This window comes from Phoenix dactylifera, chromosome 8 (genome assembly GCF_051530095.1).
Source record: "Phoenix dactylifera cultivar Ajwa chromosome 8, Ajwa_hap1_PhDact_Kaust_v1.1, whole genome shotgun sequence".
Taxonomy (NCBI): Eukaryota; Viridiplantae; Streptophyta; class Magnoliopsida; order Arecales; family Arecaceae; genus Phoenix; species Phoenix dactylifera.
The window spans coordinates 33,726,171-33,743,540 of NC_143197.1; the positions used below are offsets into that span (position 1 = coordinate 33,726,171).

The following is a 17,370-nucleotide window of genomic DNA, read 5'->3' on the forward strand; positions in this document are numbered from 1 at the left end:
TTGGTGTTTGAATTTGGCCTGATAGAAACTATTCATGGGAAACTGGACGTAGTTTGTCAGATTTTTCCGTTGCTACATGGTCAGGATGCCTTTTCATTTCATTTCTAACAGAGAAAGGGAAAGAAGGAAAGAAAAGAAGAACATATTCACAATCTTTTTCCTGGCTAGAGTGTTTGTGCGAACACCATATTTATCTTATTTCAATTTTTTCCATTAGGATATCAAATTATTGCACCTTCTTCTTGACTGTCTAATTAGGTCTGTCCAGGTTGGACCCAACATTTGGCAACCAATCACATGGGGGCAAGCTTGTAGTTTGTTATGCCAAATGATGCAACCCTGCATGAAACCATTACCATGCAACCTCCCTTGTTGGTTGCCAACTGCTTCAACATTTTATCTAGTTTTTTTCTTGTCTTAGTGATTTATTATTTTATTTATTTATTTTTTGGGGGTTCATTGCAGATATTTCTCACATCCTTGGGGATACTCCAACCGAAGAAACATACCCTCACCATCTTGGATAATGTTAGTGGCATTGTGAAGCCAGGAAGGTCAGGACAAAAACCTTACATCTTTCTTTTCTGCATGTGTTATAGCATAAATACTATATGGCTGGAGGACCATGCTAAATCAGTGTCATAACTGGAATCTGGCCCATGCACCTCCTTGCTTGTAATAATAGTAATATGTTGCTATATATCTAACACGTTGGACATTGTTCTTTCCTTTTTTTTGGGGGTGGGGGGTGGGGGCGGGGGATGGGGCAGGGGAGCTTGGATACTGTTCAAGAGGGCCCCTTTTTATGATAGTTTCATTGTAGGCCAACATGAGGATAAAGCAGTTAAGATTTGGGGTTTTTATTGGTCTCTTTAATAATGTACTTGATGGGTGTGTAATGTTGTTTTCCTTATATGCTGTTGTGGCAGAATTACTCTGCTGTTGGGACCTCCTGGTTCTGGGAAATCCACATTACTCTTGGCTCTTGCTGGTAAACTGGATTCCAAGTTAAAGGTGATGTTTCTCCTCTTCTTTTATTATCATTTTCATTCCAAATAGAGGAGAACAGAATACCAAGATAAATATGTCGTAAGTCTCTAGGTGTTGTGCTAAACTAATATATACTTAATTCCACACAGAACCATGCATCTATATTGCACTGTCCTCTACACATAATCCTATGACTTTTGAATGTAGGAATGAGAGAGCGAGAGAGAGAGAGAGCAGTGCCTCAAGTGAAGTGATAAGAAGATTCTACTAAATGATTGATCTGATATCAAACACTTATCTTGAAACTGCAATGGGAAAAATTCAGCTGATAGCAAACACCTCTTTTGTTATGTTTCATAAACACATCTAGACATGTACGTTCCTTATCATTCAAGTGAGCAAGTGGATTAGGGAATGTAGATCAACCAGGTTTGTAAGTCAATATGACAAAAACTAGCTCGCACATTTGATATGCTTCCTTTGAAATTTGACTTACATGTCCTTTTTTTTTGGTGAAATTTGACTTACATGTCCTTTCAGCATTTGATCTCACATCAATTGGGAAAAATTTGTAGTTTAAATTAAATCCTTAATTGGGCCCCTGTAACTTGGAGATGTTGATTTTGGAACCTTTTTAATTTCCATACTGATATAGGCCTTTTCCATCAAAAATAAAAAATGATGTTTGATGCACAGTTTGTGGTTTTACTCAAGCATATGTTCACATGGATGTGCATGCCATGGTTTTGTTAACTAACCACTAGATCTCAAAACCTTAAGTTGTCAGGGAAGGTGTCGATAATGTACACCAGGCCTGAACATCCCCCTCATATGCAGACCAGACCGTGCATATGAACCTGCAAACAAGTCAAGAATGACATAAGAATGAGTCAAGAATGACTCAACTGAGAAAGAGTCAAGAGAAGAAAAGACTCAAGAAAATAAACAGAAAGAATTGGCCCAAATGAGTATTTGGACCCATGACCTTTTTTGCTGATACCATGTTAACTTATCAGTAGACCCAAAAGCTTAAGTAGTTAGGGAAGGGTCAACAATGTATATCAGGCCTTAACAGGCTTCACCATCCATGATATGATATGTGATCCATTTGAACTGAGTCTTGTACAAGTTTGCCTTGCTTTACTTTTATCAGTCTTGGTAGTTTTGTGGAGGTTGCACAATCTCTTGACATATCTAATTATGTTAAATAATTATGCGTTAAGAATGTTGAGAGTTTGTCGTTGTCCAAATATTGGAATAGCTAAATTTCTGCTGTGGACATTCCCATGGATGTCAACTTAAGATGGCTCAATGAATGAAATCTTTGTGCTCAATGAATGAAATCTTTGTCCTCAAAAAGATCCTCGAAGATAAGATAAATAATCAAAACAACATCCTATCTTCTTGCATCTAATGTTTGGTTAATGTTTATTCTCTAGTATTTATAGACTTCATCTTCTGATTAGAAAATGGAAAATGTGTTCAAAAGTTTGCCTGAATCTCTTTAGCTTTCAGAGCATTTTTCATTAACAAAATTAAGATTTTGGTTCTTTTATCCGGTATCCTAACTTCTTGTGTAAAGAAAACTTGTAATAACAAACATACCCTTTGGGCTCCTATAAGAATTCAAAATTCTACTAAAGAAGAATTAACTAAAAAAAAGGAGGTAGTGCAAAATAGTGAATCTGACTCAAACAAAACTCATTGCAAAACTTTACAATAGGGAAATGATAGATATCAATACATATATTATAGCACATAACTAGCATTATATATGCTGTAACTTATCTGTTCTGTTCTAGCAACAGTTAAAGTTGTTCTAATAAGATTATGCTTTGATTAGCAACAAGGAAGCTTCTCATTTTGCTTTGGTTTATTTGGGGTACTATGTGACTGCTGCATGCATTCAATCTTTATTGTAAGTGGTGTAAGCTGACAATTTGGCCTCCAAATAGAATTGCATAAAAATAACAATCTTTATAAATAGAGAAGGTCTAAGCATAAAAGGTGGGCAAAAAATGCAACATCTATGCATGGTAGGAGTTGCACCAAGAATTTAATGATGCAGCATTGTCTAAGATATCATGGGAATTTGCAAGAAAGGTATAAGGAGGCCTCAGGATGATGGTAGCAACACAGCTCTGTGTTGAGGGGTGTGGAAATAGGAGGCAGAGACCAAAGATTCAGGAGTTGAAGTTCCAAGAAAGGTTCAAACAGGCTAACATTCAAAGGCCAGACCTTAATAAAAGTGATGGGTGAAGAAACTTTTGTGAAAGAACCCAAAATAGTCAGGGTAAAACTTCATTGTTCTTTTTATGGTGACTTGGAAGTTTGAACTTACATATGAAGAAATTTTGCTGGTCAACCCTGTACTCTTCATCCTGTGATAGTGTATTAGTTTCTGTAGCATGGCGAATTTAATGTTAGTCATTGGACCTAAATGGGTCCTTCCTCTTAGAAACTTAATCCACTTTGCTGAGCTTCTGCTTATTTACTCCCTCAGTTTTATCTATCTCTCAATCTTCGCTTGTCTATCAGGTGGTTTCTTAGTGTATTAATTTCTGCTGGTGGACCCTGTGCTGCTGATTATATGAGTTTCCTGTGTGGCAATTGTTGGAATGTAGAAGGAATTGGCATTGGACCTACAAAATTTTTTTCCCTGAGAAACTTAATCCACTTTGCCAAGCCTCTGTTATTGGTTACTCCCTCAGTCAATCTATATCTCAATCTTCATTTGTTTATTGAATGGTTTTGGTTTCATGTGGCATGAGTGGGAAAGTGGAATATGGTTGGTTTTGAATTCTTCATGCAGCACGGATGTGGGTACTAGACTTTTTGGTCTTCTAAATGGGTTGGGGTGGTGGTGGTGGGGTGGGGGGTTTCTTTGTCAATCTCCTGTTTTTCATCACAAAAGAATAATGTGAATTTTTTGTCCTGTGCTTGAAAAACCCTCTTCTCAGAAACATTATCTGAAAATGTAAGTAATGTTAATGGCACCAAATTTTGTACTTCTCTGATTATGCTGTTTTGAAGATTAATAGCTTATGTTACACTGCCCTCATCATTAAAGTAGACAATATTATCAGTTTATAAGCTCTTATTTACATCCTTTTCCCTCTTTTACATCAGAGAAGCGGAAATGTGACATACAATGGCTGTGCGCTTGATAAATTCTTTGTACAAAGAACATCTGCATATATCAGCCAGATGGATAATCATATTGGGGAGTTGACTGTTCGAGAGACTTTAGATTTTGCTGCAAGATGCCAGGGTGCTAGCGACAATTGGGCAGGTCTTACTAGTTTGTATTTCCAGATCAGAATTTACCTATTAAATATCTTACTAGTTTTTGTGTCTCATGGAATCTATTCTCTATACTTTTATGGTTGGCGTGCTTGTCATGCATGTACAATGAGTTAAGCTGTCCTGATCCTCGCTAAATTCTTTAGACTTCTCCTTCTTTCCTTCTCTCTTTTTTCCGTCTTTCAGATTTAAAATTTTTCCATTTGATAAGAGCTTGTGCCTTCTTTGTTAATAACTAAGATATGAGACACATAACAGCCAGATCATTATCATAAATGGTAAAAGCTCCACTACTATGGTACATATTTCCCATCACTCCTGTAAATATGATTTTTCAGTTTTGTCATATTATCCTGTAGCTGTTCATTCATCAACACATGCAGAAATATGCCTTTTTAGTTGATTTTGAAATATTCCCTGTTATTGTCTGCCTTTTCTTGATTACATCCTCGCTATCAAATTGAAGGGAACTGGAAAATGACCCCAGAATATTCTGAATTGGGACCCATGGATAGGGTTATGATGTATCCTCATAAAAGTCAAGAAGCTACTAAGTTTAAATAAGTAGAAAACAGGTTCGGGATAGAGTTTTGAAGTTTTGTGCACTTAGAAGGCTTTTTTTTTCTTCTGCCGTTGGCACAAAGAATCTGAGATCTTATTTCATATCTAAATGTCAGCAATTTACTGATATAGGAGTAGTGAAAGTGAGGAGAAAATAGCAATGATCATGAAGAACTAAGGGTAGAAGAGAGAAAGTTAGGAAAGAAGAAAGAGAGGCTTCTGGCTTGTTTTATCTACTTACCATAATGATAATTGATAACAAAGCTTGTCCCAACTTTTCTGGCCCTTGCTATGTAGATCTTTTTATGCAATAATACCTATTAGGGCTACATCCTCGGTCAAAACAATTTTTTGAACCTCTTCACTGTAACTTGCATTGAGGCTTTCTGAGATCCCTCTTTCTCGAGCCTTTTGACACAAATTCTAGCTTGCCTTTTCAACAACATTTTCTAAAACCTTTAAAATCCATCATTAGTTTCCATCATTGAAATAGACATGTGCATATTGTACTTGTGGAATGTCTGGTTGTTTGCATTAGCTTTTTCATCTAAAACATAAGACTTTGATAAAATATGTCAACTCAATTATTTCTTGTTAGTATAACTTTTGCTGTTATCTGGAAAAAACAGCTAAACTTTGATACCCTTGTTGAAGTCTTCTAAGGGCATATTTACATTTCACATTGATGCCTATAGCTATGTTTGACTGTCATTCTTTTTGATACCAAATAGTAAACTAAGGACAATTCTAGCTCACTGTGTCCAATCTTGCTGCAAACCATGCCTCACTTTTTTCTCTCTTCTCCCTGTAAGAATGATGTCCCTGCTATTGCTTTATGCATACTTCACCCAGCCAGCGCCATCTGCATTCAGCAAAACTGGCTTTCCCCAAATTTTGTTTTTTTAAATAAACTTGGCCACTTATATAATTTAACCTGGACACCTCGATCTTTCCATATTTTTTGCTTTTTCTGAATGGTTCCTTTTTTTTTTCAATTTTTATTTCATACATCATCGTTTTGTCTTTGCATGGTTTTCTCCACCATTTTGAGCCACTGGGCTGTTATGCTTCTCAGTTCCACTCTCACTGATGATCATCTGCTTGTTATCTCAGTTATAATCTACTGTCTGCAATTTGCATCAGTTTTGACTGACCTGAGATGTTCTAAATGTCTTCTTTTTTTGGCTTTTCATTATTTCTTTTTGCATCCTTGGTTTGCTTTCTGTTTTCTGACTTCCTCCTCTCCTCAAATATCACCTGGAGGAGGAATTAGGTTTGCTGCATGATTATGGAGGTTGTCCATCTCTCTAATTTATTTGGATCTTATGTTGGGTCTCTGTCATCTTTTGATCACTTTGGGTAGCCTATACTTGATCTCATTAACTTGGCTACCTGTAGTTCTTAGTTCTTTGGCAGTTTGGCCTTTGGCTGATGGTGTATCAACTGAATTCATTAGTAGTATTAGTAGTATCAATCTGAAACTCATTATGGTTCCTTATCATATAGGTCCCTCTGTGTGGAACTCAAGGAATGTGAATAGGATGGTCGTTGGTGATTGATGGCCAGGATTTGAACTGCTTAGTGGGGTTTTGAATGTGAGTAGGATGGTCAATGGTGTTATTTCATTAGTATTTGGTGAACACGAGGAATGCATGAGCTGTTTCTTATTTCAGTCTAGATATAAACAGGGTTGGTAGCTTATCTAGGAATGCTGCTTAACAAAGTAGGGTGATTGCAGCATACATGTGTTTTAGTGTTGTAAACAATTGCAAAGCACTGAACTGGCAAATTTACTAGGTCATGATGCAATCTTGGGCCATAGCTGACCTAATCTATGGATGTGCTGTTATCAGGGTTGTCACATGGAGGAACAGATGTGAGAAATAATATGAAGGCGGGAAGTGGGAAATTGGGAAAAGACCCATTACGGGAATCGGGAAAACACAACATTATATACATACATATATGCATATATAAAGAAATAGTATGAAACCTGGAAGCAGGAAATGATCCTTAAAGAAGTCCCAACATGGGAATTAGGAAAAGACAATATTATATACATACATACATATATAATAGCATATGCATATACATATGTATACATATGTATATATGGGATGGATTATGCTCCTCTGGAGAGATGTTATCTACTCTCTTGAGTCCAAAATCAGTAATGAGGCATTTAAATTAAAGATCCATACTATTGATCATGATATGTCATAAAAATGCTTAGAAACCAAATATCACGTCATCGTGGCTTTTAACCTATGATCTTATAGGCACAAAAATAGATAGTTATCATTATGTTGTTGTGCTAAAATACATGATAAAGCATTTTAATCAAGAACCCATCTTAGTAATCAAAATCTATATATATTAAAGCATATATAGACTAACAATCAATAGATTTTAATGCTTTAATCATAACAAAATATGGTCTTACATCATTTTTTGCATCCATTTGACGCGTAGGTTAGATTTTTGACTTCTGAGTATTTTTATGTACATATCATGATCCATGGTGTGGATCTAATTTGAATACCTCATTATTGATTTTGGACTTGAGAGAAGTATATTCAATCTCCTCTTGAGAGGAGCAAAGTCCAGCTCTTTCTCTCTCTATATATAACTAGTCATAAAAGCCTTTTTTAATTAATTATCACTTATGATGTGGTCTTTCTTGTTAACCAAGTCTTTGAAAAAATAAAACAAGCATTAGTGTAACAAATAACTTAGGAAAAAAATTTATACGTCTAATTTGTAATATCCTATAGTTCACCTTCTCCATGGCACCAAATAGGATGCTATACCAAGTAGTACCGGTGATATTGTATATGTTCTCTATAAAGTAGGTAGCTTCTCTATTTAGATTTTTTTTCCTTATCCATTAAGAGTTCCCTTCTTGGCTTATCTTTATCTATTCATTTTAGGCTTGGGGTCTAGAAGTAGAAATAGAGAGGAGTAGGAGAGCAATTTTGGCATGTTAGAGTGTTTCTTTGAGTTTCTCTTGTTACCTTGCCAATGAGTTTCCTGCAAGATCTTATTCATTTCTAGGAAACAGCATGATCTCACCCATGTTTAATTTTGTACCAAATTATGAGGAAAAAATATGGTGAGAGAAAACTCGAAACTTTGCACTTTTTGGAGTCTACTTGGAATCGGTTTTCCAATTCAGTTTCCCAAGAAACCCTTATTGGAGTGGGAATCATGTTTCCTAGCTTCTATGATTTTTATGGTTTTATTCTTTATTTATTTATAAGTTATTTGAGTTATTACTGAGGAAACATGCCTCTAGGCTCTAACTCTTTGCCATGTGATATCCAGCATGTTAGATTTCTATTCTTATTACACAGTGGTTGTCTTGTACGTTTTTTTGGAGGTTCTTTCTAGGGCTGAAAGCGGGTTGGATTATATCCTACCGTATCCATTTTCGTATCCAATTCGAGTCGGATTCGGATACTATTTTTTTAGTCCAATCGAATTCGGATAGTCAGTTCAAAAATCTTTCGGATATGAATACGGATCCAGATACGCCTGATTTTTCGGGATTCGAATCCGGATCCGGATATCAGTATAGCTCGAGTAAGAGCAAAGAAGAAGTTTAAGTTAAGTTAAATCAGAAAATCAATTAAGTGATTAATTAAACCTAAACTAAAAGAAATCCAGATATCGGATGACCGTTAGTTAAGACAACAACCCGAATAGTGTATACAGAATACCCTATTGAATAAAATCCTTTGAATCACCCCGCATGTCTGAAAGGCTCAAACCTCTTGTTTGTCCATTTCATCCCTCTTTTCTCTTCGTCGTCTTCAAACGACTAGGGTTTCGAAGATCCCATTCAGTTCATAGTTTTCACTCAGCGACAACCGTGAGATGCCTTGGAGGCACCATAGATTCCGCCTACTTCGGTGATAAGCAACCTTGAGTGGTATATCCTTTATAAAATTCTTAGTTTTTGTTATTGATAAATGCTTGTTAATATTATATTTTTTTAATTGAATCTTTCTTGTATGGTCATGTCTTTATTGCTAGTTTCCATCATTGAATTTTGTTCAAATTTGATTGATATCTAAAAAGGTATCCGATTTATATCCGTATTTGGATAAGAAAATATGAATATGTCTAATATCCGATTCGTATCCGCATTCGGTTATAACAAATATGGATATGCTTAATATCTGATTCGTATCTGTATCTGTTTAGAATAAATATGGATATTAATTTTGATGTCCATTTAATATCCGTATCCGCATCTATATTCATTGAAAAATATGGATACAAATATGGATATATCAATATCTGATCCATTTTTAGCCCTAGTTCTTTCTAGTGCTTTTAAAGCTTTTATATAGAGCCATTATGATCCAAGAAGAAGATTTGCTACATCAGAAAGCCGAGTCGCTGGACAAACTTCCGGAGGTCATAACTTGACGCCCGATTGAGATGATCTTTTTTTATTTTAAATTGGGCAATTTTTTGAGATATATGATATGATGCCACACCTTGTAGGGGGCGGCACCTTTAGCGATTGAGCTTAAATTCTATCTTTTTGGGTCTGAAACGGGATGGTCAAATCTAAAGTTTTTTTTTTAATGTAAGACTTTGACTGAGCGTAGCTTTCTATCTATCCGAAAAGAGTCAGACGGAGCGACAGAAGGTAGAGTTGATGTAGAAGTCGAGATCTATCTTTCTAAGAATTTTAGCTTTTTCTAGACGATTTCTACTAGTAATGTCTATTTCAAGAAAGAGTCCTATTAGGATTAGGATAGAAATCCAATCCAAATTGTGTAAGGGCGGATCTCACCATTATAGAGGCCAAGTATTTTGGTTTTTTAATCATCAATGAAAGAAAATGGGACTTAAACCCTACTTTCGCAATTCTTTTGTATTCTTCTAGTTTTCTTTTGAGAGATTCAAGTTGAGCAGGTTGAAGGAAATATTTCTTCTCCCCGATCGGATCACATTATGCCACCATTGCAAAGCTTATGATCATATTGTTCAGTTGTGTTGAAAGCTAGCTAGTTACAAGTTTTGGTAGCTTTGCTCCCCGGTTGTGTTAGTTGCTAATCCATGTGTTTGTTGATGGATCTCCAAACTTATTATTTTTCCTGCCATTAAGCAATAGATTCTCAATCACTTTTTTTTTGTAGATGTTGGCCCATTGGAGTTGCTTCTTTTGTAGGCCACTTTGCCTTAATTTTAGCTTTCTTTTTTCAGTTTAAGTTTTGCCTCTACTGATTTGAGAATTCTTTGGTCATGGTTGGACTTTTAGTTATTGGAGCTTCTTTCTACATAATTCTTAATTCATTATCATCTTCTTTATTAATGATCGGTTTATTTAGATATCATAATTCATATGCAGTTTTGCCTTATGCAAATGGTTTTGATTATTTTTTTTTCTTTTTAGATTATTTTTTGTTGAGGAGCGATTGTTTGGTGCAATGGTAAAAGGCTTAGGCTGACAAGCGCAATGGCACGGATTTAAGTCTTGAGGCAGCCACTTTGTACCCACCCTCAAAAGAAAAAGTTAGGTCTGCCCCAGTCTGTTAGGACCAGGGTCTGCCGAACCGGGCCAAACTGCCCGGATCAGGCAGTACCGAGCTGACTTGGTGCTAAATCGGTTTGGTTTGGCTATTCTATTCGGTTTCGTCCGGAATCGCTATTAGACCGTCCAGAACCGATTGGTTCGGTGCCGACTCGGTGCGAACCGGCCAATTCGCACCGAGTCAACTTGGTTTCGAATTGGGTTGGATATGGAATTATTGCCACTGCCATCTGATGCCTTTTAAAGGCCTTTGAAAGCGGCTCTGCCGCTTTTTCTTCCCAAAAAATCCACAAATAATACCGATTCAGGCTATCAGAAGGAGAATCCAATGCTAAATAAGGTATGCTTCCTCTCTCCTATTGCCACTCGACCAGATTTTAGATATCGGTATGTATGTTGGACTTTAAAAGTATGTAATTGATTGTATTATTTTTTAATTTTCATATCACTACTTGATTTGAGGATATTTTATGTTCATTTTATGATTGTATTATTTTAAAGCAATAAGATGCATTATCTAGGTTAAACTGGAATTATAGAAACATAAAAAAACATCAAATAAATATCAAGAAAACATCAAAAAATATCAAATTAGACTAAATTCATAGAAAAAGTTCGAAAAGAGTGATTGCCAATTAAAATTTTTTGAGAACTCCAAAAAAAAAGGGCGTGACCGGCATGCCTTACCACTACCGTACCAAACCGGGCACCGACTGGTATGGGTTCTAGTACCGGTTCGGCGGACCTTGGTCAGGACTATAGCTGGGCAATGGCCTTTTTTTTGTAGATTATCTTTTGTTCATTATTTTATTTTTCATGTATACAGGGTATTTGAAAGATCTGGTCAGGCTTGAGGAGGAAAAGAACATCCATCCAAGTCCAGAAATTGATGCATTTATGAAGGTCATTATCCGCGCCCCCTGCTAACTTGCTAAATAAAATTCTGTTACCGTTTATTTTACTAATCACTTCTGTCGAAATATGTCTTATTTAATAGGTTGCTTCAATTGGAGGTGCAAAGCACAACCTTGCAACAGATTATGTTTTAAAAGTACTCGGTCTTGACATTTGTGCTGATACTCTGGTTGGTAGTGATATGGTCAGGGGTGTCTCAGGTGGTCAGAAAAAACGAGTGACAACAGGTTATTGTCTTCAATGTTTTTGAATGGATCTTTATGCAACTGAAACAGATTGTTGATATTAGTTTTTCATGTCACATATTGTCTATACAAGCCTCATATGTATAGCTTTTCTATCTTTTCTCTAGCTTGACTGGTTTGTTTATCAAAGTCTAAAATTAAGCATTGTCACAGTTCCTAGACAGCCATGCAAGGTGTATGAAATTATCCTTAACTATCTTCTAACTTGGACTCTTTGGATTGGAACATCTCTTCTGGCCAAAAAACAAACAATTCCATTACTAATCATAAGAGTCTTTGCTGCTTATCCTGATTATTTGAAGGTTGGACTAAACAAATATTTGCTCATTCTAAGAGATACCTAAAGCTGGCAAAAGTAAGAAGAGTGTGTGATTTATAGTTTGGCTGATTACTGGTTAGCAACTATCAAATACCATATCTTCCCATTATAGATTCACATAAGAGTTTGGACTTCACATCATAAAAGTTTAGACTTAGTACGTCAATGGTGGTTAAATCTTTGTCCCTGTTGACCAATAATCAAATGAGCTAGCATGCATCCTCTTGCTAGTTTCTGATTATGATATCAGACAGCCCATAGGACTTTAAAAAAATGCAATAGGCTCATTGATCAATGATTCATCATAATCATAATCATGGTGTGCCATACTGCCTCGTGCCATCTGGTATGGGGTGTACCATACCGTACCAGAAGGAAATTGGTATGAATTCAACTTTGAGTCGGTACAAGTCTCGTACTGTTCCATATCGAGGCGTACCGAGGTACGTACCAACTCATACTGAAGCGTACTGATCTATATCAAGGCGTACTGAGATAAAAATTGAGAAAAATGGTTAGAGAGCTATTTTGGTACAAGGTGCGTACTGTATCGTACTGAACCAAATTGGTAAGGTACCAATACGGTATCCGGTACCGAGATTACAGGTCCTGATCATAATCATCGAACCTTTTTCCAACTATTTGGGTTGGTTTTATGGATTCACATTCGCCAAGTATTCCTATTTAGGGCCAATGCACCTTCAAACACATGCTAGTACAGGTATGACTATGACACCTCTGTTTCTCTGTTTAAATCACATATCTATATCTTCTTATATAACCTTATTTTCTGGACACGATATGTGCTTTAGTTTAACATAACCTGAATTACTGGTCCAATCCAACAGAAATAGGAGCCAAACTAAAATCCTCTCAGATCTACTATAAATTCAGGACAAATGCTTGGTCATAGCATTGTTTTTAAGTAAAGGATAATCATAGGCTTCTTTTTCTGGCTACAAGCTCTAGTCTTTACATGACAAAACAATCTCTCTGTGTGCTTATGATACCTTGATTGGTTTAAAAAATCATTACATTCTTCTGTAGAGTTTCTCTTAATGTATGAAAAATATCCATTTCCAAGTATTATATCTTAATGTGTCAAGTTATTTTGGTTATAACCTGGATCTAGCTATAACATAAAAAACTCCCCAACCTCCAATCTTGCTCTGCTTACAACACGCGAACAATTACTTGCTTATGCATAAACAAAAAATTCTAGTATGGTTTTCATTCCTTAGTTAGTGTATGATGTGTCTCATATTGTGATTTTCATATCTTCTTTGGTAAATTTCGTCTGCAAAAACCAGTATACTCATTTTTATTATGTATCTAAATGCAGGAGAAATGATAGTTGGACCAAGAAAAACACTTTTCATGGATGAAATATCTACAGGACTCGACAGCTCTACTACATATCAAATTGTGAAGTGCATGAGGAACTTTGTTCATCAAATGGAGGCAACTGTGCTGATGTCTCTTCTGCAGCCTGCACCAGAGACATTTGATCTTTTTGACGATCTTATACTATTATCTGAAGGACATATTGTTTACCATGGTCCCAGGAAACATGTCCTTGGGTTCTTTGAATCATTAGGCTTTTCCTTGCCACCTCGCAAAGGAATAGCAGACTTTCTCCAAGAGGTATCCTTCTCATATTGATTTAAATATTTACTGAATTTTACGTATTTAAAATGAGTTTTGTGCTTCAGGTTACCTCTAGAAAGGATCAAGCCCAGTATTGGTCTGATCGTTCAAAGCCCTATGAGTTTCTTCCTGTTTCAGAAATTGCTGAGGCATTCAGACAGTCTGAATATGGAAAATCTGTGGAATCCATTCTCTCTGTTCCTAATGATGAGACAAAATTTCTCCCCTCTGCTCTTGCCAGCACAAAGTTTGCTATATCAACAAGAGACCTTCTAGGAGCATGCTTCTCTCGGGAACTGCTTCTTATCTCTCGACATCGTTTCCTGTACATTTTTAGAACATGTCAAGTATGCTTCAATATTTTTTTTCGAATTTCTTATGTTTTTGATGGATTCTTAAAGAGTTAAGAACTTAAGATAAATCTGCTTTGCATGTAGCATGCTATGGCACTGTACTTTCAGTTATGTTACATGTCACAGAATTCTACGTTCTTTGATGGATCTTAGCATTCAGAAAAATAACAAATGAGGTGGTGGTGAGTCCCGAATGGACTTGAGCCAAATATTAGATCTATGCCAGAAAGAGTGCCTTTTGGTTTAAATTGCAAGCAAACTTCAGTTATATATAGACTATCAACTATCAAGCATGAATTAATGTGTGTATTCATGCTGTTATGATAATGCATGAACATCTTTTACATTCAGTCTTCTGAGAGTCCATTTCATATCTAAGGATGTTAGCATTTGAGAGTAAGACGTGCTATTGTGAAGATAGTACGATCTATAATATGACCTTGAAAATGATCTGCTCCTTAATTTGAACTTCTCTTGCTATTTGTGGACCTTGTCATAAAATAAATAATAATGGCTTAATCTTCAAAATTATTTGAGGGAGTTAATTAACACAAACAAGGTTCAATTAAATGCCTAGCTGGTGAACCACTTAAAAGCCTAAGCCAGTGGTTGGAGTAAAAACTCCCAAAGAATTAGTAAAGTTAGTTGTTCTTCAAAGAACAACAGATAGGTAAATGGGAAGGGCGTTAAATAGTTAATTTGTGCATTAGTGGACCTTTTGGTTCCATTACTAAATTTTACTTACATAATAAATTTCTTGTTATATTGTTTAAAGTATCCAAAGTTTTGAAACAAAACTTGATTTAACATAACTAGTATTTGTGAGAACACATCATAAAGATCAATTATTGTACTAAACAACAAAATATATTTGCCTAACAAAAGAAGAACAAAATTCACATAGATAGTGAAACGCTCGCCGTAGAGATGCTACAGAACCTATAAATACAGTCTAGTAAATTGTCAGACAAAGTTGTCTTAAAATAGATGGATGGCTTTATTTGTTGGATGATGGAAGGTAAAGATGTATTGTTGTGATCTTAAAATAAAATCATCTTTAGGTGGTTTATAAAAGTACTGTAAGATGCGTTCCACTTATTTGCTCTCAAATAATACTAATTTAGTTGAAGAAAATGGGTTAAAAATTCAGTGACATAAAAAACCAAAAAACAAGATGCTCATCAAACAAGGGGGGTAACCTAGGCAGACAAGTGCTGACTAAGCTTTTGGGCAGCCACCTTGTGTAAATGTCTCAAAAATGCTAGAGCTAAAGGCAAAGTGTTCCAGCCAGATCTTGTGGGACAGCCTAGGCAGCTAAGTGGCTGTCTTAGATAAGTTTTGGAAACAAAAGCAAGTTACAACTTTTAACCAAAATGAGACTTCATCGGAATCATTCAAGATGTGCTTTGTAATGGCCTTAATATCGCACTCATGATCCACTCTAGATAGATTTATCTAATAGATGTGACTTGATAATGACTATTTCCTTCTATGTCTGGTTCTGGCATTTTGAGTGATGTAAAATCTGGAGAAGTCACTTTCCAGAATTATCTTGATTGCCAGTTTGCATGCTGCTGGCTGATCTGTAGTTACATTAAGGACCCTAGGTTGGAAACAACTTGTCGATGAGCTATTGTTAGTTGTGCTCTTTAAGTTCTCCTTTCTACCTTTGGAAGCTCCTAGGCAAGGTTCACGATACCAGTACATACCGCCGAATATTGAGCAATACTATACTATACTATACCAATTCTGAACCAATACTCGGTACAAGGGGTGTATCGGGTGTTGGTATGTTGAACCGATCAACATGTGGGGTGTAGTGATACTGTATCAACATGGTATCAGTAGGGGTTCGGTACTAAGATTGTGAACCTTGCTCCTATGCAGTTAAAACATATAATGTGGACCATGAAAGCAATTAATGCTTATATTTTTTATTTTTCAATACATGATTGTACCTTTCCTCCCCCTCCTCCTATGCTGAAGGTCGCGAGAGAAAAAAAACATAAGTATTTATTGCAGGGATAAAACTTCTCACATCTTTGATATACCTGAGTAATTTGATATTTGGGTGTACGTCCTTCATAGAAACTAAATTTGCTTCATTGCAGACATTTAAAGAGACTCATTTGTTGAACATCTTCTACTTCCACATTGTGTACAACCCTTATTCATTTAACTTGGAAGTGTTTTCTGCCCACGCTCATTTATTATTATGTAATAATTGTTGCTTGACACATCTGATGCAGGTTGCATTTGTGGGAGTCATCACATGCACAATGTTTCTCCGCACGAGGATACATCCCGTTGATGAGAAAAATGGAAATTTGTATCTTTCATGTTTGTTTTTTGGATTGGTGCACATGATGTTCAATGGATTTTCTGAGCTTCCAATCACTATAACCCGACTGCCAGTTTTCTATAAGCAGAGAGACAATTTATTTCATCCTGCTTGGGTCTTTTCAATTCCTAGTTGGATATTACGTATTCCCTACTCCATTGTTGAAGCTGTTGTGTGGTCTTGTATAGTCTACTACCCAGTAGGATTTGCACCAAGTTTTGGGAGGTATTCTTACATTATTTTTGTTAGGTAATTTTGCCATAGTCTGTATTTAACAGTATCTTTTACCTTCAGGTTTTTCCGCTTCATGTTTTTACTTTTTTCCACACACCAAATGGCACTGGGTCTTTTCCGGATGATGGCATCTGTTGCACGTGATGTGATTATCGCCAATACATTTGGATCTTTTGCAATATTAGCTATATTTTTGCTGGGGGGATTTATCGTTCCAAAAGGTTAGATTTGGTGATCTGATAATAAGATGAATTGGTGATCTGATTGTGTTGCTTCATTTTTTTTAATGAATGAATTGTTTGATGGTCCTCTCTGTCATCCACCTATTGCACTATCAATAGTGCTATTTTTCATGTATTTAACTAATAAAATTTCCATCTTTCCTTTTAGTGGTAGTTTTTTTCACTAGTTTCATTATTGCAGATGCAATCAAACCATGGTGGATTTGGGCATTCTGGATTTCTCCATTAACACATGGACAACGTGCAATTTCAGTTAATGAGTTCACTGCCTCTAGATGGAAAGAGGTGGGTTATCTTTTTTCCCCACCCTTTTCTTTCATTAATTGTCGTTGAAATAATCATGAGACCTAATTGATATTCTTGTTACCTGTGCTGTTCGATGACAGAGATCTGTTTATGGAACTGATACAGTTGGGAACAATGTTCTCCATTTACATGGTCTGCCCACCCAGAAGTACTGGTATTGGCTTGGTGTTGGTGTTTTATTAGCATATTCTATCCTTTTCAACATTTTGTGCACCCTTGCCCTTGCATACCTTAACCGTAAGTCTAATGTTTTTTAAATTTCCCAGCAGTAATATGCTTAGCTGATATGCCTACTTTGTATTCTATTGTGCTTTAGTTTCATTTTTACTTGATAGAATTTCTTACTTATTTTTTGATGTCATCAAA

The 17,370-nt window shown here is 36.0% G+C and overlaps 1 protein-coding gene across 1 annotated transcript in view; it reads left to right on the top strand.

Moving 5' to 3' along the window:
• The window catches only part of LOC103704020 (ABC transporter G family member 51), a 34,918-nt gene that overhangs the window by 1,608 nt on the left and 15,940 nt on the right, over positions 1-17,370 (top strand). Inside the window, exons 3-13 of the mRNA XM_088703798.2 lie at positions 466-554; positions 930-1,014; positions 4,120-4,282; positions 11,229-11,305; positions 11,400-11,544; positions 13,224-13,525; positions 13,594-13,875; positions 16,131-16,447; positions 16,517-16,677; positions 16,880-16,983; positions 17,085-17,241. Coding sequence (XP_088559924.1) covers positions 466-554; positions 930-1,014; positions 4,120-4,282; positions 11,229-11,305; positions 11,400-11,544; positions 13,224-13,525; positions 13,594-13,875; positions 16,131-16,447; positions 16,517-16,677; positions 16,880-16,983; positions 17,085-17,241 — 1,882 coding nt within the window. The remainder of the gene's footprint in view (positions 1-465; positions 555-929; positions 1,015-4,119; positions 4,283-11,228; positions 11,306-11,399; positions 11,545-13,223; positions 13,526-13,593; positions 13,876-16,130; positions 16,448-16,516; positions 16,678-16,879; positions 16,984-17,084; positions 17,242-17,370) is intronic.